This window comes from Gobio gobio (genome assembly GCF_949357685.1).
Source record: "Gobio gobio genome assembly, chromosome: 11".
NCBI lineage: Eukaryota > Metazoa > Chordata > Actinopteri > Cypriniformes > Gobionidae > Gobio > Gobio gobio.
In genome coordinates, this window is record NC_137104.1 from 10,151,903 (window position 1) to 10,174,438 (window position 22,536).

Sequence of the window (22,536 nt, forward strand, 5' to 3'; positions counted from 1 at the left end):
AAAAACACTGACTCGGTACTTCCGCCTGCGTCTAGCGTGACCTTTTTTTTTTTATGAACAGATATAAGAGCAAATAGTCACAATTCAAAAAAGAATTTAGCAACAATAACAAAAAATTATAAACATTAGACAGAGGTTGTAAAAAGTAACAAAAAAAAAAAAACCCACAAAACAGATATTGAGCCAGGGGTGACATACAATTTAAAATAAATTAGGATCAAGAGAGCTAGATAGAGAAAAGAAAAAACCCGAAGAAGAAAAAAAAGATGCCTCTTTTTTTCAATTATAAGAAGGCATAAATATTATATTTTGTACATAGCATAGAGGACTTCAAAGCTTTGACATTGCTGGAAGAAAAGATGGTATCTAAATAACATTTCAGATCTTTACAAAAAATAGTAAAAAAAAGGTTTAACAGACAAAAAAATTGCACTTGTGTACAAAAAACTTGGATAGAAAAATAAATAGATTAATCAAAAAATAATAGTCTTTAAGTCGATTCATGTCAGAGTTATAAAATCCAAATATAGGACATCCCTAAACTCCAAAGAAAAATTGTCTAAGAGAGAAACACGTACAAACAAACAAAATTTCTTCCAAAAAGTAGCTACATGAATACAATCCCAAAAGAGGTGAGGGACAGACTCATCTTCCACTCCACAAAAGGAGCAAAGGGGATCCATTTCAGGAAAAAAAATTTTGATATAAAGATTGACAGGATAAAATCGATGTAACAACTTAAAGGATACCTCTTTAACCTTATTAGTGATTAAATATTTATTGGGTAAAGACCACACTTTCTTCCAAAGAATATCATTGAAGCAATTACTCCAATAAGATATTATGGAAGGGACCGTAATAATATCGCTCTGAAAAAGTTGTCTAATTTTTTTATTCCTGAGAGAGGGACTAGACAAATCTTCCCTATCACTGTCTCACAGGGATGTGCCCACAATGTAAAATAAGGTAAAGAATCAACACAATTTTTTAACAGAGCAATCGCTCCACTGGGGATGGCATCCATCACTATGGCAAAATCTCGAGGGGTAACAGGAATACAATATTTAGTTAGGAATTCAGAATAAGAAAATAGATGACCATTAGAGTTTACAAGTTGAGAAACCAAAACAATATTATTATTAAAACAATCAGAAAAAAAAAGTGTTTTATTTTTATATCGGATGTCATGGTTATTCCAAATAAAATACCTGTGGGGACTAAAATTATGTTTGTAAATTAAGTGCCAAAAGCCAAAAGAACCTGCTTATGGAAATTTGAGAGTTTGATGGGCAATTTAGAGATATTATAATTACATACTAACAGAAATGGGAGACCGCCAACTTTGGAGAAAATATAGGCTACTTGGGAATTATGTTCCATATGGATTCAGAATCATTCAAAAATTGCCTCAGCCAATTGATCTTAAAAGTATTGTTTAAAGAAGAAAAGTCAAGAAAATTAAGGCCACCATGTTCAAAGCGATTTATGACAACAGATTTTTTGATGTAATGTCTCTTGTGTTTCCATAAAAAGTCAAAGAGCATCCTATCCACTTCTACACATATCGACTTGTTCACATGTAAAGAAAGAGCAGGATACAGGGCTTGACATTAAGCATGTTCACGTGCTTGTCCTTCGGACAAGTAAATCTGTCATCCACTTGTCCCAGTAAAAAATGTGCTTGTCCGAAAAAGAAAAAAAAAATGTGTGTGTTGTACATAAAATTTATTCTGAAGGAATCTCACAAGTGTTCAATCAGCTTTGACATATGCATATTTGTGATATTTGTACCTTTTATAAAGGGCATTTTCCCCTAATCTTATTAAATATAGGCTATGATTCAGATTTCCTTTTATATTCTTAAATTGGATCAATAAATTAAATTAGAAGACGACACTGGCTCCAGTCAAATTAAATAACTTACACTGAAAAATTGCAACTGCATTAAATAATGTTATGAGATGGTTTTAAATATTTTTTGAATATACAAATAAGAAATGTTGGAAAGATGAAACTAAACCACCAGTAGGTGGCAGCAGGTGACCGTCTGAATGAGTGAGTCATTGAGTCGATTCGTTCAAACGCGGATTCATTCAAGAATGAGGCGGTCGTTTACGAATAGTTCATTGAATCTTTGATTCTATCGATTCATTCAAAACGCTGAATCATTCACTAACACGTTGTTGCTGTGACACGCGTTCTGCTGTGATCTTTTGGAACTATTTTCGCTGCTGAAATAGAACAAAAACATTCAATATTGCATCTAAAATGTAAGTGACTTAATGTTAATAATTGTTTATGGAACTGTCATATGAAATCAGTGTCATTTTCAGTCGTGATGTTATTCAGGAAAACAGCACTCTTGGTAATGTGACGTTGCAACTGTATCATGTTATAAATATAAATAAACATTTCTACATTTTTACAGTGTGGTAACTGGGTTTCGCTGTGTGAGCGGTGCACATTTGTTTCGATTTCTCCTCGAACTGCGCTAGCGTCAACAGTGCAACGTTAGTTACCGTAAGGTCATTATACATTATTATTATAATCCACTGTCAATCGCCACTTAGAGTTATGAATGCAGAATCATTCTTGCATTTTGGTGATTCCCTAGTTATTTTTTGTTAATGACGTTTTATCAGGCTACTTGTCCGTCGGGCAAGTAAAATTCTCTTTCACTTGCCCCTTCAAAAAAGAGAAACAGCAAGCGCAAAATGCGGCACTGGCATCTCGAAGCGGCACTTCCGGCGGCATCTCCAGCGGCCAGAGACTTACCGGCAGATGTCGGTGCAGCGGCATCTCCAGCGGCCAGGGACTTTTACCGCAGCACATGCCGCTGGACATATATTTTGATTTAATAGCCTAATTTGTATTTTATAAACTGCATTTCAACAAAATAACATTATATATGTATAGGCTACTATCATGTGTAAGCATTATCATAAACTCTTATATGCTGCAGATCCTCTTATATGACAGATAGAGACGTATGAAATGGATTCCTGAAATTCTAAATACTGTTGGCATGGCAACGTGTCAAAGTTTAATAATCTTTTGGCTGTTTTGAGGCTCTTAGCATGCTTGAAATTGCTTGAAACTGCTTGAAACTCAACACACACATCAGAGATGTTAGTCAGTACACATGGGTAAAGCCTCAGAAACAGGCGGGGATGAGGGGCTCTATAGCGCCACCTTTTGACAAAAGTGGGGGGGGTTAGTTTTATCTTCAGTCACCAAACTCGGTACATATATTGTTCTCAATGAGCCGGACAACTTTCTAATTTACAATCATTAACTCCGACCAACAGGAAGTCAGATATTTTGGTTTGAACGTGAGTTTTGGGTTAAATCAGGCTCTGAGTTTTTATGTTCTCCTCGTAGGCGATTAATTCAATCTCCACCAAACTCTGTCAACATGAAACAAAGATACTGAAGATGCTAAAATGTGAACGGATATTGGATATCTCAAACAGTGTTGCCATGGCGAGGGATTAAATAAGGACAAAAAAGGGGAACAGAAATTCTCTCATATCTTGTAAAATCATATTTTGATTTAAATTAAATTAAGATTGTATGTTCAGTAATTGAACTTGGATTTAAAACCAACGCGTCCTCGACGCGTGATTTACCATAAAAACACGCGTTTTTAACGTGCGCTTTTGGGTCACGGAAAACACGTCGGAAACGCGTGTTTTTTAAAATAGCAAATCACGCGTCAAGGACGCGCGCTTTGATATAAAAACGCACGTCGGAAACGCGCGTTTTCTGTGACCCCGAAGCGCACGTTAAAAACGTGCGTTTTTATGGTAAATCACGCGTCGAGGACGCGCGTTTTGCTGTCAAATCGCACGCTTTTGACGTGTCAGTGTGCAATCAGACGCCCGTCCAAGCGTATATGAACACTTTGGCTTGCCATAAATCCGCCTCATTCGCGTGTCCAGTTCGCGCGAATGACACGAATTGAGCGTCTTGCGCGTTGCGAGTGGTGCTTTTGTGCATGCACGCGTTTGAAGCGAATTCGCGTCTGACGCCCGAGTTGAAAAATTTGAACTTTGGCGTCAATTCGCGCCGCATTAACCAATCAGGAGCCTGCTCGCTGCGGTCACGTTGTAAAGTGACGTGACGAGAAACCCTGCATAATTTAAAAATACTACTATTGTGTCAAAATGTAGTTTTAAGACTTTTTCAGGTGAGAATGTAGTTGTTTAAAGCTCAAATCTGTGGTTTATTTATAAAGAGAGCGCCTATTTTAAAAAACAATCTTGTGTTTTTGGAGTTGTGAGATCCAGGCGATCACCGGGCAATCACAGCTCATAACACCGACGAGAGCAGCCCTTCCTCGGCCAGTCCTTCTGCCGTTTGCCGCTGGCTCTGATGTCCTGTAGTGGTGCATCTTGTGTAGATCTAACGGGCGATCTTTGGTGTCATGAATCTATACTTTGTTGTCTGCCAAATCGTTTTTACTGAGGGCAAAGATACATTTCATAACTTTATTTTTTAAGGATATTTAAATATACATTCAGTGAAGATAATGTAGGAGTTGCCTGGACCACATTTGTGTGGCTATTAGGCTAATGTTTAATATATATTTTTAATGAAAATGAAAAGAGGCAGAGTGGTGTTTTATGACATATTTCTCCTGGAGTGCCTTGAACGCGCGTCAATTTCGCGAATCCGCCTTGGAGGTGGATTCGCGTCCTTCAAGCCGCGGGACCTCCAGACGCGCGCGTCAACGCGCCTTTCCATTGACTTAACATTGAAATCACTCGCACCAGACGCTCTATTCGCGTTTGGTGTGAACGCAGCAGAGTTTCTAAGTTTCAGAGTTGTGAGTTTCGGATTCTGCATTACATAGGCTACATCAGAGAAAGCTGAAATTGTTCTGTGTAGGCCATATCCAGCAAGAAGTGTCAATATCACCTTCATGTTTCAGTGCCGCCAAAATTAATGTCTCACCTCACGCCTTTATAAAAAATGCTGTTTATTAAAGATTGATTTTAAATGTTATTAAATATGAATGTAAACTGTACAGTTATACAGAATGAGTTTCTGATGTGCTGCACAATTTTGATATTAACTCATATAAGCTGTCCAAAGCTGAAATTGTGGCATCTCGTAGCGGCATCTCCAACAGCCAGCTGTTACTGCAGCGGCATCTCCAACAGCCAGCTGTTACTGCAGCGGCATCTCCAACAGCCAGCTGTTACTGCAGCGGCATCTCGTAGCGGCATCTCATAGCGGCAACTCCAGCGGCATCTCGTAGCGGCATCTCCAGCGGCATCTCGTAGCGGCATCTCCAACAGCCAGCTGTTACTGCAGCGGCATCTCGTAGCGGCATCTCCAGCGGCATCTCGTAGCGGCATCTCCAGCGAGATGCCGCTGGAGATGTCGCTGAAATGCCGCTACGAGATGCCGCTGGAGATGTCGCTACGAAATGCCGCTACGAAATGCCGCTACGAGATGCCGCTACGAGATGCCGCTGGAGATGTCGCTGAAATGCCGCTACGAGATGCCGCTGGAGATGTCGCTGAAATGCCACTACGAGATGCCGCTGGAGATGTCGCTGAAATGCCGCTACGAGATGCCGCTGGAGATGTCGCTGAAATGCCGCTACGAGATGCCGCTACGAGATGCCGCTGGAGATGTCGCTGAAATGCCGCTACGAGATGCCGCTACGAGATGCCGCTGGAGATGCCGCTACGAGATGCCGCTGGAGATGCCGCTACGAGATGCCGCTGCAGTAACAGCTGGCTGTTGGAGATGCCGCTACGAGATGCCGCTGGAGATGCCGCTACGAGATGCCGCTACGAGATGCCGCTGCAGTAACAGCTGGCTGTTGGAGATGCCGCTACGAGATGTCGCTGAAATGCCGCTACGAGATGCCGCTGGAGATGTCGCTGAAATGCCGCTACGAGATGCCGCTACGAGATGCCGCTACGAGATGCCGCTACGAGATGCCGCTACGAGATGCCGCTGGAGATGCCGCTACGAGATGCCGCTGGAGATGCCGCTACGAGATGCCGCTACGCGATGCCGCTACGAGATGCCGCTACGAGATGCCGCTACGAGATGCCGCTGGAGATGTCGCTGAAATGCCGCTACGAGATGCCGCTGGAGATGACGCTGAAATGCCGCTACGAGATGCCGCTACGAGATGCCGCTGGAGATGCCGCTACGAGATGCCGCTGCAGTAACAGCTGGCTGTTGGAGATGCCGCTGCAGTAACAGCTGGCTGTTGGAGATGCCGCTACGAGATGCCGCAATTTCAGCTTTGGACAGCTTATATGAGTTAATATCAAAATTGTGCAGCATATCAGAAACTCGTTCTGTATAACTGAATAACAGGTAATATTCATATTTAATAACATTTCAAATTAATCTTTAATAAACAGCATTTTTTATGAAGGCATGAGGTGAGACATTAATTTTGGCGGCACTGAAACATGAAGGTGATATTGACACTTCTTGCTGGATATGTAGGCTATACACATACACAGACAGAACAGCTTTCTCTGATGTAGTAATGCAGAATCAGAAACTCACAACTTTAACACAATATATAAATTGCTTACACAAGATAGTAGCCGGTAGCTATATGATGTTATTTTGTTGAAATGTAGTTTATAAAATAAAAAATAGGCTATTAAATCAAAATATATGTCCAGCGGCATCTGCCGGTAAAAGTCCCTGGCCGCTGGAGATGCCGCTACACCGACATCTGCCGGTAAAATCCCTGGCTGCTGGAGATGCCGCCGGAAGTGCCGCTTCGAGATGCCAGTGCCGCATTTTGTGCCAGCCCTTACTGTCAAAAAATCCACTTGTCCCGGACAAGCGTTAATGTCGAGCCCTGAGGATAGGTTAATCTAGAGATACCGTCCGCCTTGGCAAGAAGAGCCCTTCCTCGTAACGACAGGTCTCTCTGGAGCCAGGAATTTAGTTTTTTCTTTGCTTTAGTGATTACTGGATCAAAGTTTAATTTAGCTCTCGCATTGATATCTTTACAAATGATGACACCCAAATAGTTAACTTGGGACTTAACGGGAATATTATGCAGAAAAGGAGCAGAGCAAGACTTTAAAGGTAAGAGTTCACATTTATTTAAATTCAAGGATAGACCAGAAGCTTTAGAGAACCTTCCAATAAGATCAAGAGCGACAGAGATTTGCAAGTCGATTTTAAAAAAGAGAGTGGTATCGTCAGCTAATTGGGTTATAAGAATATGTTTATCCGTTATATTAATTCCTTGTAATTGACTATTCAGCAAGAAAGAAGTAAGGAGTTGAGAAGGTCTAGCGTGACCTTTTCAACGTAATTACGTTTTACGTGACGTCACGAGCGCGCATCACTGAACAGAGCAAGGCGAGCATTTGTGCTTATAAAACGTAAACTTTATTTATTTTAAAAAAATGTACCGATCGTTTCGCTAGATAAGACCCTTATTGATCGTCTGGTACCGTTTAAAGTGGTTTAAAGCCCTTTTGAAGCTGTACTGAACCTCTCATTTGGACCTTGCACCGTTTGGAGGCCATTGAATTCCATTATATGGAGAAAGATCCTGAAATGTTTTCATCAAAAATCTTCATTTCTTTTCGACTGTAGACAGAAAGACATGGATATCTTGGATGACAAGGGGGTGAGTAAATTATAAGCAAAAGTTTATTTGAAAGTGAACTAATCCCCAACCAGTACAATTTTTTAAGTTGGAACGGATAGTTAGGGGAATAAGGAGCTGGCGAAAAAGGAGCTGGAGTCAGCCTCGTCTCAAACGAGTCAGATCAAGAGGAGTGTGCCCGCAGTTGTGTCCCAATAACATCGTTTTTTATTTTAGTATCGGTTGTTCACGCTTACAGGTTGAATTCAACATGAGGTTATACTAGAGGAGGCTAACTTTATTTAAACCGTAGTCTATATACAGCTTCTCAGCATCTATCTTACAACCGAATAAAGACAAACAATAACATAAGGAAGAGTAATAAAAGACAACTTACATGTGCACTTTGTTCTGCCTGTGCTTTGAAAATGGATGGGACGGCCGTATCTTTCAGACGTAGTACCGTCTTTCTTGGCCCATATAGCATTTTTTTCAAAGTAGTCCTCCGGTGCAAAATGCTCTTCGCAAACACGATACTGTTTAATTTTGTAGAGAGGCTTTGAGACAGATCTCCAGAGCAGCTAGCCATTTATTTCTCAGTTCCACATTCGATGGGATTCTGTGAAACATTACATTAGTGTATGTCCGTTGCTTGTTCTCACAACCTTTTACTATGCAGGCAATTACCATGTTTGCTGTAACTTCTCAAAATAAACAATCCACAAGATAAGACACTCGGGCCTGTACCATGATGGTAGTTTAACAAACTCAGGGTTACAGGATTAGTTTCGAGTTGACAAAACCAAACTAATCTATTCAGGCTTTGTTGGTCCCATGATGCTGATCATCAGCTTTCTCTGTCAACTCAGGCTATGATCCTGAGTTTAGGAGTTTAGCTGTGACATCAGTAGTGAACAGCCAATCACACGCTGTGGATCAGTGAAACTTCTCACGAGAGAAGCAGTGAGATTAATTTCTCTCTTCTGCAGAATATTACACGATTGAAAAATATTAAGAATTTAATCAAATTTACACAGCAAGAAGAAAAGAGCTGTCTATGAAAGAGGACAACTTAAAGAGAAATCTTATACGTCAATGCAAGTAAAAGTTATAGTTTAGTTGATATATAGAGAGATTTTAACATTTAAACTCACATGTAGTAATTTTTATAGCTTTATTTATTGATTGTAAAGTTTATTTGTATGACCTTTATATAGGCTATTTATATTAATTTTAACAAAGTGCCTATAAATGATTGATTAACTAGAATGATACATGTGTAATTGATTATGGGTATAATAATTATATAAACAATATCTAAATCATTCAAAATTATTATTATTATAAATAAGCATGGTTAAAAGCCAGACGCTTCAGTGTTTAAAAACCATTTGCTATGTAGTGACCTTTCATTTGGAGTAGAAAAAGGGGGAGTGACTTTATTGCATCAGAGGTGTACCCACAGCAATTTCAGTTTGAGATCTCTTATCCAGAACATAACCTGCCCTGGAGCAGGTTAGTCTTGGAGCATAAGTTACTATGGAGATGAACACTGCTAAAAGGCAAACCACTTTAATGGTATAATGGTACCTAAAACCCAGGATTGGCACAAACTAATCCTAAACATATCTGGCTAGCCAGCTAAACTGGCTTCATGGTATAGGCCCTCGGTGCAGGTCACGCCCGTTTTTTTTTTTCTTCCGTTTTTTTTGTCGCGTTGCACGCCAGTATGTTCTTCTGTGGATTGCAAACCACGCCGGTATGTTGACAGAAGTTGTGAGATTTCATGTGTTGCATGATATCTCTGCGCCCAAGTAGCAGTGCTTCACCTGTGCTTCCCCATAATATAGTCCCAAGTTAATATCTGCCTAGGAAATCGCCTGGTCTTAATCTGCATCGCTATTTGTATTCGTTGTGAATACGCAGGCCACAAGAAGTAATTAGGTGGGGGTTTTTTTGGATCACTTTTACTCGGGACATGCTAGCTGGCAACATAGGATTCCATTCATTATGCTAAGCTAGCGGCGACCCTGCCAAACTAAAACAATACATGCACTGAGACAAAAATGCATTTGCCCACATATCTAAATGTAGGAAAGATGTTGAATAAGCCCTATTTCTAAAAACGGTGGAGTGTTCCTTTAAAGATGAAAAAAAAATCAAGTATTGAATTCCACCTTTCCAAGTTAGTGTTAAAAGTTCATTTTAACTTCATTTTAATTCCCTCTCATTCAGATCTTTGTATCTCTTACTAGTTTTCTTGTGATTTTGTAATGCATACAAAGAGAATATCAATATGTACATGTTTATTTTTTAATCTATTTTAAAACGAGGCCGCAATCCACAACAGCATTTGTAAAAATTGCAATCATGTCATTTTGATCTATTCTTTATTTGAAATGTCAACTTTGTGAAGATGCACCTTACAAAGCCAGTACGTTGAAGTACAAAATAAAACACACCGATTCAGTTTTATTGTCTTTTTTTTTTAATCCAAAGAAATACAGTGTTGTCCATAGTACAGGAATTAATAAACCATGGAATGGTAAGGTTGCAAAAAGAAAAAAAACCTTCTTCATTTTTACTCAAATGAACAAAGGGTAGATACACCAGTTTTTAATGTCTGTTGTACAAAGATGCTGTTAACATCTTTAGTGTTTCATAATACAGAGAATGTGCGGTAATCCCATTTAAAGATCACTTGTGTATAATGTGGCACTGCATAAAATTCAGAATTGTCCTCTAATCGAATCTCATACAACCAAAAAACACCGTACAGCCTCGTAACTACTATCCAATTAAACATGGAAAATACAATGACAAAACACTTGCTTTCCAGTCCTTGGAATCACTATCATATCCTTAAGGCCCATTCAATGGTATCCAGGTTTTGATGTGCGCTTATGGCGTGAGTCTCAGTTCTACGTCACAGTCTGACGTCGGACTCGCTGTCTGAATCACTCTCATTGGGTGTTTTGTCCGTCTCCAGGTGCAGCTCTCTGACCGTAAGGATGCGTGTGAGCATGCTGTCCAGAACCTCGTCACTCAGCGAGGTGGTCGAGAACCACATGGGACTGCTGGGTACACAGGAGCGCTCGGGGCTCAGGTAGAACTGGGTCGTGCATTGCCTCACACTGGGTGAGCTGGAAGAAAAATAAGTGTATTTTAGGGCATATTCCCTTATTATTTTAATTACATTTATATTTACTTTTTTAGAAAGTTCAAAAGAACAGCATTTATGTGAAATATATATATTTTTTCTAGATTATACACTACCATTCATAAGTTTGGGGTCAGTAAGAATTTTTTTGGGAAAGAAATGAATACTTTTATTCATCAAAGATGCATTAAATTTATCAAAAGAAACAATTTTTGTACATTTATAAATGTCATTATCATTTCAGATAAATGCTGTTCTTTTGAGCTTTCTATTCAAAGAATCCTGAAGAATTGTTTTTTTACAACTGTTTTCAATAAGAATACATATTTCTTGAGCAGCAAATCAGCATATAAGAATGATTTCTAAAGGGTCATGTGACACTGAAGACTGGAGTAATGATGCTGAAAATTGTAGATGTAGAGGAGTGTTCATGCTTGCGGTTGCCAGATTACAATAATTTAACATGTTTACATGGTAGTTTCTTAAAGCTACACTGTGTAACTTTTTTAGTCTATTCTTAGCTAAAAACACTTAGTTCTTTCAAAAATATATGTGCTCATTAATGTATATTTACTTCTTTCAAGTAATAAAGTATTCTCGTAAGTTTATAATATGCCATTGAAAATATATAAGGTAATGGGATCTAACGGTGGTCGCCATGTTGCCCCTCCATCTTGAAAGTACATTAGCCAAAGAGGGACATGCCCGTAAATTCAAGCTTCGCTTTTCGCGTTTTAACCGGTTTGAACACTCGATGGCACTGTACAAAATTCCCTGCCTCGCGCATGTGCGCGTCAACTTGTTCAGACTTGTCTGGTGCATGCGCAGAGAGTTTTCATCTCAGCAGCGTCCAGTAACAGAGTTATACGGAGTTTTCCTGGCTTGTTTATTCCTCAAAAGTCTGTTTTTCCTTGTGTGGTATTTCTGTGCGTTAATAACTCCGTAAGTAATAATAGTTATTGTCATTGTAGATGTGTTTCAGAGTGTGTCATCGCGTAATTCAGTTGATGTCACCTCAGAAGTATTTTTGTGTCAACATACAATAGCAAAATGCTCACCTATTTGAATAATCATTCAGTTATTTTGTTATCAACAATGTTTATTTGTTTATAGAAAATATTTGCTTGTAATGTATGTTGATGGAAATATGTATCAGGTCTGATCGGCATATTAACAATTGTTATACAGAGCGCACTGCAGTGCTAACGTTAAAGCGGCGCACACACTTTTGTAACCGGACACCGCTTGTTAGCAGCGGCAGCTCCGCTCCTTTTAATGCAGCTGCCTTTAGCGCCTATATATGGTACAATAAGCTCTGGTTTATGGTTACATTATACAAATGTAACTTATAAGTGTAGTTATACAGTTCTTAACTGTGTATCTTCTGTCATGTCATTATCATGTATATTTACCATCCTTATTTGTTCTCTCACAGAAACCACATTTATGTACATATCCACGCAAACCTGTTTATGCCTTGCAATTGGATGACTGAATAAACATTACTATCATCAAAGTTCACTCTGGATTAGCTGCAGTTCTTTCTAGCCGAATAATTAGGCCAGTTGAGTTCCAACCATCCCACTGCGCACAGAATATCCCACAGGCACCGTGTCGAATGTGGACGAGGTCGAACTGGAAGCCATGTTAATCTTGGACTAAATCGGCCACCGTAGGAGTTGAAACGAAATCGGAAATGAGAGGAACAGAAACTAAAATTCACTGGATGGTCATATACCTTTTCACCACTAGATGGGGGAAAATATCACACATTGTAGCTTTAAGTACGTTTACATGGACAACAATACTCCGATATTAATCTGATTGAGTGATGAACTGTAATAAATCCAAGCATGGATCTCTCGACTATTTGCGATTGTGCTTGCTGAATAACTGCACTTACAAACTCTGTGACAGTACAAAGTCTTTTTTGCCGTTGTTTTAATAGAAAACCATTAAAGTAATGTGGAATTCCACTGTTACATTTTTTTAGAGAAGTTTCAAATTTTTCCATTAGGCCTATATGATAAATAGCCTATAAAAAAATCATAAAAACTAAATGAGGTAAAATAAACCATGCATATCGGTCGACATTGTCTGGATTTGTGCTTATAGGTGAAAGTGCAACAATTCTCATGAAATGTAAAAATACATTTCTCAAATGACAGCAATCGTTGTGATTATAATTTTGAGTAAAATAATCGGGATTATCAATGCAGCATGACGAAAACTAGACTAAACAAAAACAGGACAAGGTTGACTAAATATGACAACTAAAAAGAAAATTTTTGACACAGGACTTAGACAAATAGCTGACGAAATGAACACTACTAGATTGATAGATAGACAGATGTCATTTCAAACGAACATACCATTTTGAGATATAGAACTCGTACAGCCTGACAGGACAGCGGAGAGGATTGTCTGAATTTTCCTTTATCTCATATATAGTGTCATTGTCGTCATCCTCTTCTTTTCTTTTCTTTGCAGGGACGCCATCTACATTGAATAAAACAAAGAAATGATACACACAAAAAGAACACAAAACACACAATCAGGCTATGACAGTATGACTGACCACTGACCAGAGCTCGAGTCCTCTTTGGGGGGATAGAAACGCAAACAGGCCACTTTGGTGCTGCCCTTGCTTCGAGAGCAACGGACGATGTGTCCGAAAGAGAGGCTACGGTGCTGCTCCACTGTCTTGTAGTTGAAGAACTTGGTGAAGAAATAGAGCAAGGTGTTGAGCAGCACGCCGGGTGAAAACGCTCCCAGCTGCTTACAGTCCCACAGATACTCCTCCTCCACACGAGAATGAACGTAACCTGAGCAAACACACACAGGCGTTTGAAGAGCAACAGACACACACACCAGTCTCGTGTTAGTGTCTTCAATTACTCACCACTGGGGAAAATAGTTGGTTTCCATCCTTTGAGCAAGTTGGTCATTTCATGGCAGAATTTGGTGTAGAAAACATCTGCGAAGATGTTCTCCATCCGATTGTTCTCAAACAGGTACTGTAAACAAGAAACGACGAGAGCCAATCAAACAAACTAAATACAACATGACTGAATGTGTTCACTCTGTGTGATTTCTTGATGTTTCACCTGCTGGATGCCCAAGCAGAGGTAAAAGATGCTGTCGGGGCTGTACTTCTCTCCGGTGGGTCGACGAACTTCAGAGATGAACTTGCAGAGGCCGTAGCTGAGTTCAGCCGTGCAACACTTCAACAGGTCCTCCTTTATTGTCATAGCACGAGCTGTGGATGATAAAGAGGACGTGTTTGATGCTTAAATGGCATGTTGAAGATTGTGTAGCTTAACTAGTAAAGCATGATGCAAGCAATGGTAAATAGACATGTGCCGGTAAACGGTAATACGATATACCGCAATAATGAACATGCACAGTATTGTTATCGTGGGCACTTCAAAATACCGTGAATAATTATTTATTACGAATTATTCAGATCTTTAAAATTCATTTTAAGAATACTTTACCCATCAACCATTTAAAATGAACAACACGTCAAAGAGGAACGCGCACTGATGTAAACAGACCATGCATGAGCCGAGCACATGGCGAGTTAAGGAGACGCGCTGAAGTGCACATTCACACTCTCTGACAGCAGAGGGTGCTGACGGAACAGCAGAAATACAGCCGTTTCCCCGGTAACCCTCGTAAACAAAAACGATATGGTGCTGGTCATCACATAACCTAATTCTTAATACTTAAAGACTTAAAGGGATAGTTCACCCAAAAATTAATCCATGCGGCTCGTGACGACACAATGTCGGTCAATGTACACAATCTAGTGTAGAGACCTCACACACAGGAAGTGATGTCTCTACACTAGATCGTGTACATTGACCTTCTTTCCCGGAAGTTCTGCGTTTTCAGGGCTGTTGGACATGGTGTTGTATTTGAGGTAAAAAATGATATAAATACTGTTCGGTTTCTCTCAGAAACCGATCGTTTCGTGTCTTAAGACATTAATGTGTCGTCATGAGCCCCATGGATTAATTTGAAGTTGTCTGTGCATGTTTTATTTACCCTAATAGAATTAGACCCCATTGACATGCATTCTATGAGTGACACACAGCAACGGTTGAAGTTAAAAATCTCCATTTGTGTTCTACTGAAGAAACAAAGACACCTACACCTTGGATGGCCTGGGGGTAAGCAGATAAATGTCAAATTTTCATTTTTGGGTGAACTATCCCTTTAAGGCTATTCATTTTCAAACCTAAACATTTTATATTTTAATCTGGACTAAATTACATGCCCTAGATATTGTTTGAATATGTTCTGACTGTTGTTCAATCACACACTTTACAATAAGGCTCCATTATTTAACATTAGTTCATTCATTAACAAACTGACAATGAAAAATACTTCTAAAGCATGTATTAATCTTAGTTAACTGTACATTTCAGCATTTAATAACACGTTATTAAAATCAAAAGTTGTAACTGTATTATTTAATGGACCTGAGCTTACACTAACTAACAGTTGCTTTTTTAAACTAACATAATCAAAGAAGAATAACTTCTGTAAAAATGTAGCTATTCATTCTTTTGCATTAACTGGTGAGACATTATTGTTAAGTGTTACCTATTTTTCTTTATAATTCTTTTGCACTTAATCTGTTTTAAATATTTATTTACTTTATACATTTTTGTGTATTGCTTTATTGTATTTAAATGTTTTGTTCTTTTGTTATAAGAACGTTATTAAACCTGTTATAGTATGACAACACTGTTTTTGCAACTTATTTCAATATCGTGATAATACCGTATACCGTGATAAAAGCTTCAGCAATTAATCATAACATGAAAATTTGATACCGGCACATGCCTAATGGTAAAGTTTATGGTTCATATCCCTGTGAATGCATATAGTCACATAACTAAATCTAGACCTTGAGAAAAGCATTAAACCACTTTTATGCATGATGCTTTTCCCCTGCATGGTACATACGGTTTGCTTGAATATCCTCGTTGAGGTTCCAAGCATGCCATAACGATACTAAAATGTGATGTGTAATCACTGCAGATCACTGATTGGTCAGAGAGAATCGTCATTGCCAGCTACCACTACCATTATATGCTTTTGTGACAGTGATATATCTATTGAGACCCTAAACATATTGCTAAATCCAAGATTAGCTTACTCTTGTGCACCGTCGAGCAAACCAAGTGATGTTGCCGTCTGCGCTTTGTTGTGCGAGTTCCCAGTTGTTTAACATTATTTTGTTTTGCTGCCATCAGCCTCCTTTGAAACAAAGTTCTTCATCTTGCAGTTAAAAACATCCACATGTCGAGAAGTAGAGGCGGCGCAACCATAACGATCATTCTATAATCCCACCCACTTTGAAGCGGTACTAACTGCAGAGGTAAAGCAAACCGAGCCGAGCCATACCAAACGGTACCATGCCTGTGGAAAAGCGCCATTATATTGTGAAACTTTCTTTTGGGGATAAAATGTTGGGTATAAAGCAAACTGAGACCTACAGCCAAATTTGGGAATCTCCATGTTGGGTTGGGCGTTCCTCCAGCGCACCCAGTCCTTCCAGGCACTGACGGCGTACTCGTGTTGCAGTTTGGAGAGGCTCGAGAAGTTGTCTAGAGCTGGTTTGGCTGGAACCACTGCTGCACTCTTCCGGCCCTACACCAATAAAACAATAATCAAACATGCAATCAAACTACCACAACTACAAATTAATATTTTGAAAAGTCACACATTTCATGTTCTCTGACAAACAGCATTTATTTGAAATATACATTTTCTATTACAGTTTAAATGTCACTTTTGATCAATTTAATGCATCCTTGCTGAATCAAAGTATCAATTTCTTCCAAATAAAAATCTTTGACCCAAAACTTCTGAACAACAGTATACCGTTTGTCACCTTGTAAACAGTGCTTTCATCTTCAGATAGGTCTAACAGGTAGGAACAGAAATTGAATTAAGTTATCAAACACAGCTACAAAAGTTATTCAGTCAAGAGCAGTGAGTGATTTTCGCTGTCTTTTGTTCTGGATACTTCTGGATAGATTTGTTAAGACTGCTGTCACTAAGAACTGAAGCACATGACCCAGATCTAACACGCATCCGATGTCCTCACATCCCTTTGTGTTCATTTCACTCTAACTCATTTAAGACTGTCCTAACGAGGATACTAGGCAAATCGGGAATTTTGGCAAGTGTGAACGAGATCTCAATGTGGTGCTGCTGTGCTGTCTGAAGCGACATTCTGAGCACGCATTTCAGGTGTTTGCCACTGTCTAGCTTTTTTTTTAGCATCTTATTGCGCTTGAATGGTTTAATAGCAGTTGATTGAATGATAGCGTGATCATATACTGTAGCGCAATCAAAGGATGACGGGGGAAAATGGATGCTACGTTAATGTGTTAAAGGGATAGTTCACCCAAAAACGAAAATTTGATGTTTTTCTGCTTACCCCTAAGGCATCCAAGATGTAGGTGTCTTCGTTTCTTCAGTAGAACACAAATGAAGATTTTTAACTCCAACCGTTGCTGTGTGTCACTCATATAATGCTTGACAATGGAGACGAATTATATTAGAGTAAAAAAAACATGGACAGACAACTTCAAATTAAACCCCGCGGCTCGTGACGACACATTGATGTCTTAAGACACGAAACGATCGGTTTCTGACAGAAACCGAATGGTATTTATGCAAATATATGACCTCATATCAGACGAACGCTTTAGCTCTCCAGACTGCCATCACTTCCCGTAGGTGAGGTCAAAATAGCGGCCGGGTCATAGATATATACACATAGATACCTCATTAGTGCCTGCGTGGATCACGGCGTGGATCGCTTGAATGAGGATTCTACGTATACATATCTATGACCCAGCCGCTATTTTGACCTCACCTACGGGAAGTGATGGCAGACTGGAGAGCTAAAGCGTTCATCTGATATGAGGTGATATATTTGCATAAATATAAATTTCTCTCAGAAACCGATCGTTTCGTGTCTTAAGACATCAATGTGTCGTCACAAGCCGCGGGGTTTAATTTGAAGTTGTCTGTCAATGTTTTTTTTACTCTAATAGAATTAGACCCCATTGACAAGCATTATATGAGTGACACACAGCAAAGGTTGGAGTTAAAAATCTTCATTTGTGTTCTACTGAAGAAACGAAGACACCTACATCTTGGTTGCCTTAGGGGTAAGCAGATAAATGTCAAATTTGTCCCTTTAAGGTCCTTTCACACTGGACGCGATTTTCACGCGTGAATAATTTCTTTTTTGATCAGCTGTTTTTGTAATGAGTGCTTCCACACCGAACGCGAATATGCTGCAGCGAAAAAACAATGTTTATTTTTTTTCATTTCAATGTCGATTTTTTAAAACGCTCGCAGCGACAGAAAAAGCTTAAACCAATCACATACAAGGAAACAAAGGTCATGAAATGTCCACTTGATGTCATTAGCTATTTAATCAACATTAACGTTTGCCAGGTATCGCATTTCTCACGAGATTACAACTGTAGTTGTGTTTACAGCTGTACAGATGCAGCGGCGTTTGTGTTTGCCCACTGTAGGCTACAGACAACTATAACATTAACCTTTTGAGTTAAAACTCGTTGATTTTTTTCTAAACCTAATTATGTCTGTGACTATGGAAAGTGAATGTGTGCTACTGTCTCTGGTGGAGCTCCTCAAATTGTCCCACGGACATTTGAAAGTAAGTGCGGGACCGGCCATGATAAAGTTTTAGCTCTTGTACAAGATTAGCATACTCCCCTTCAGACTCTCTGTTCTTTAAGACTGGGTGCACCCAAAACCTTCTTTTCTGTCTTTTTCAAATAAAGTGAAAAGCTCGTCTTCACTGAATGATGAAGTGTCCGTGTTTTCTCAGCTGTCGCCGCAAATGTTTTGGAATGTTGGAGCTCTGAAACGTCAGACGTCGCAAATTCACGTCACGGCTGATGTGAATGGTTTTGGCGTGAACTATTCGCTTTTTCGTGACGCGTCCGGTGTGAAAGGGCCTTTAAACTGAAAAAAATACTTGCATGTGTTAACGCATTAATTTTGACAGCACTAGAAAATATGGACGCAACATTCCTCAGCATCCCAAAATCTTTTCAGCAGCTGTAGATCATCCAAATATTGATCAATATGAGATAATTTGCTAAATTGTATTGCTTCCAATACCAGCAGCAGAACAAGTGCTATAGGGATGAAACGGTATGGAAATTTCACATCACGATTATAGTGACCCAAATAATCAAGGTTATCAATATTATCACGGTTGTTAATGTCAATGCCCTGATTATCCCTTACATGTCACCTGAATTTGTTCGTTCGCTTCACGTTATTTGCCAGATGTAGTTTTGGTGAGGTCAAAGTCCACTTACCTTGAGTTTGCAGATTTGATGCGTTTCCCCCTATTACAGTGACTTTCTTATGGCATGTTCTGCAGACAGGCTGACCATCTTCGATTAAGTTTCCCTCAGGACTTTTGTAAAAGCCAAAATATGACCACACCTCAGCTTTGGTCCTTTTAGAGGGCTGAACAATCCCGCGAGTGCTGTCACTGCCTTCTGCCATTTCTTCTCATTAAAAAAAACAGCGTTGCGCGCTGCGCCTGCACCAGACTGACACTGACTGGACAAGATTTACCGCAAGTTTTCAAAATCGTGATAATCACACGGTTTTAATGATAATAAAATTTTAAACGATATTACTAACCGTCACAATCTTATCGTGGTTTATCGTGAAACCGGTAATCGTTTCATCCCTAAAGTGCTATAATGAAAGCTCTGGTAAAAGTGTGGGGCTTAGCAGTGCGTGAGTTCTACAACACCGCCTTAATATCAAGTGCTTCCTCATGAACGCCTGTTGCTGCTCCACCTTCTGTTCTCTGAGAATGATGTTGTGGCTAAATGTAAAATGATTGGAACATTTCTACCATGTAGTGGAATTTACACAACAATGTTACAAATGCTCTCAAAATATAGCAGTAGAATGAAACTGATTTATATCACCCACCGTAGCATGATAATATAAAGGTTATCCTGCATTGCTGTAGTTAAAGTGTTTGAACGTTTTGGAGAAAAGTCTAGAATAATTCAACAGTAGTTGTTCTTACCCGTTTCTTCTGAGGGAGGCCATCACGTCCTCTCTTGCGAGATTTGCGTTTGCCAGAATCTGTCGCCTCCTTTTGTTTTTGCTCTCTGAAAAGTTCGATGCTCTCTGGAACAAGAAAGCATAAAGATACATTAAATATGAGTGGAAAATAATAAACAACTTGAATTGTGTTTGTGCGTTATCCACATTAGAAGCTCTTACCGACTGGGAAATCAGCCTCCAGGTCCATCTGTGGCTCCTCTGCTACGGTAGAGACGGGGGTCTGTGTGGCAGATCTGGACAGAGGAGGCCTTTCAGGCTCTGAGGGTTGATCCCATGTCTGAGCAGAAGACACAGAGTCCTCCTCCCAACTCAGATTGTTGGATAGAGCTTCCAGATCAAGGTCCTCCATTATATTTCCAGCTTGATCTGAATAACACAAGGCTAGTGAATGAAAAGAAAATATGTGTGTACTAGTTTAACCTACATTGTGAGGACCAAATGTTACAAGGATATTAAAAATGAGATAACCTACATTGTGGGGACAAGCCAGTGGTCCCCACAAGGAAAATTTTGATTAACATACTAAATTATGCTTATTTAAAATGTAAAAAATATTCTGCAATGGGTGAGTTTAGTGTAGGGGGACAGAATATGCAGTTTGTACAGGATAAAAATCATTACGTCTGAGTCCCCAAAAAGATACTGTAACCTGACGGATGGATGTATGAATGGACTATTTCAGTAAGCATTGTTTCTTAACTCCCTGAATTTGTGGTCTTAATGGTTTTTCTGGGGGAAGTCACAATATTCTTCCCGTTAAAAATTCCAGGCCAAGGCATATGCAAAAAAGTAGACAAGGCCTGTTTGAGTTAGAAGTGTGTTGAAAATCACGGTTATGGTAAGGGGCGTGACATTAGAGACATGCTCGAAGTGTTTGACAAATCACAACACACTGATGATTCAGCCGACCAATCAGAGCACATTACACTTTTCAGAAGGAGCGGCTTCATAGAGACCGGAACTAAACCGTGTTACTGACAGACTGGGAAGAGAGGTGCTGCAACAATGTAAAATATGTGAAAAATAAGATGTTTTTTGAACATTCAAGCATGAAAACCATACTGAAAACCTTCAAATTGTTCCTAATTTACCACTAGATGTGATGTGCTTCTCCCTCTCTGTATCCTCAGCCACCATCTCCGCCATCATGATGAGGTCGGCCTCCAGAGGGTCATCTGGGATCTTCTCTTTGATTTCCTGAATGGTCTTCACAATGCGCTCAGCGCTGTCCAGAGTCGTGGGGAAGAACAAGGGCACTGGAACCTGCATAAACAGACAGAGGCACATGATGATGCAAGTATATAGTAAGAGTGTAATTAGGGGATACACATTTATTTGTTTAGAGTCCTGTGTTCGTTTTAAGCTTATTTCATTTACAGTACAGTCCAACCATGTATAAAACTATAATAGTTTCAATAATCAAAGATGAATATGAGGAAAGGGAATAACGAGGAGGATGGGAAGAGGTAGATACACTCACCGGTAGCGGTAACCCCACAGACTTCGGAGTGTATTGTGTGTAGAGATTCATGGGAACCGGAACATAGACTGGCACCGGCACAGGAAGCACTATCACGGAAGGTCCATCTATAAGACAACAGACATGCACCACATGTGAGTGTCAGCACATGCAATGCCCTCTACATACATGTCTGCAACAGAGCTTCCTAGTACCTGTTTGTGTGTTCATGTCACAGACATTGGGTTTACAGGATGTGCCTTTGTTTTGACAAAAGGGTTTACAGAGTAGGGCCTTGTTCTTCAGGATTCGGGGTGCTGGAGCAGAAGGCTTCACACTGTCTGTCTGTGTGCTGGCCGCCTGGGGACAACACAGAGAACGATTGATGATTTGTTCGTTTTTTTATACACATTTAAACAGAAATGTCAGCTGGTTTATTAGTGTGATTTCCCCCCAAAACCAGTTCAATGCAAACTCTGCCCATTCTATAGATTAGATTTCATTGACATGACCAATCAGTGCTGATTGCCTACACAATGCTAGAACAAATAATAGCCCTTAAAGGCCCACCGAAGTGCTTTGAAATGCACAGCATTATTCATTGTGTTGACTAGGGATGCACCAAAATGAAAATTCTTGGCCGAAGCCGAATATAGTAAATGTGTGAACAAGTGACCGATTTCAGCCACAGCTTTAGTGTCAATTTATAGTGTAGGGGGCGGGGCTTCAGATTCTAGCGATCATTTGATTGGACAGAAAATCTGATGAGAAGCTGAAGTGCAGAGTGATATCATCAAAATCATTGATCCATATTGGCGGAAGTGGCTTTGAACTGGTTGGGGGTGGGGTTGAAACCGTTTAATGATATTGCGAAAAACTCACATTTACAGAACTTTTTGCAGTAGCAGCTGGAATAGACCCTGAGGAAGCAAAAAGGTAATTGTGAGAGATAAAACAGAAAATAGTTGACTCATTGCTTAGTTTGCAAAAAACAAACAAGGGAAAAACATTGGCATTACATGCAATAGACACCCAATGCAAACAAGCATGTAACTGGCCATGTGTTTTGGCACCAATACTACAAATCTTGCAGAGAATTGATAAGCTGAGTATTTTCATGTTATGGCTTATATCCAATAAAATGGCAGATAAAATTCTATA

General features: G+C 39.6%; 1 protein-coding gene across 4 annotated transcripts in view; it reads right to left on the minus strand.

The window, feature by feature from the left end:
* Nucleotides 1-9,971: 9,971 nt before the first annotated feature.
* LOC307133773 (zinc finger MYM-type protein 4-like) overlaps nucleotides 9,972-22,536 on the minus strand; it is a 32,112-nt gene continuing 19,547 nt past the window's right edge. For 2 of the 4 annotated variants that reach the window (XM_079829040.1, XM_079829038.1), the window contains exons 16-27: nucleotides 22,258-22,295; nucleotides 21,591-21,735; nucleotides 21,397-21,503; nucleotides 21,008-21,179; nucleotides 20,076-20,297; nucleotides 19,876-19,979; nucleotides 16,262-16,415; nucleotides 13,859-14,010; nucleotides 13,654-13,768; nucleotides 13,337-13,576; nucleotides 13,124-13,250; nucleotides 9,972-10,734 (exon numbers count right to left, since the gene is read on the minus strand). In XM_079829040.1, coding sequence (XP_079685166.1) covers nucleotides 10,518-10,734; nucleotides 13,124-13,250; nucleotides 13,337-13,576; nucleotides 13,654-13,768; nucleotides 13,859-14,010; nucleotides 16,262-16,415; nucleotides 19,876-19,979; nucleotides 20,076-20,297; nucleotides 21,008-21,179; nucleotides 21,397-21,503; nucleotides 21,591-21,735; nucleotides 22,258-22,295 — 1,793 coding nt within the window. In that variant the 3' untranslated portion in view covers nucleotides 9,972-10,517. The remainder of the gene's footprint in view (nucleotides 10,735-13,123; nucleotides 13,251-13,336; nucleotides 13,577-13,653; nucleotides 13,769-13,858; nucleotides 14,011-16,261; nucleotides 16,416-19,875; nucleotides 19,980-20,075; nucleotides 20,298-21,007; nucleotides 21,180-21,396; nucleotides 21,504-21,590; nucleotides 21,736-22,257; nucleotides 22,296-22,536) is intronic. The other 2 variants (XM_079829041.1, XM_079829039.1) reach the window with 1 other exon arrangement.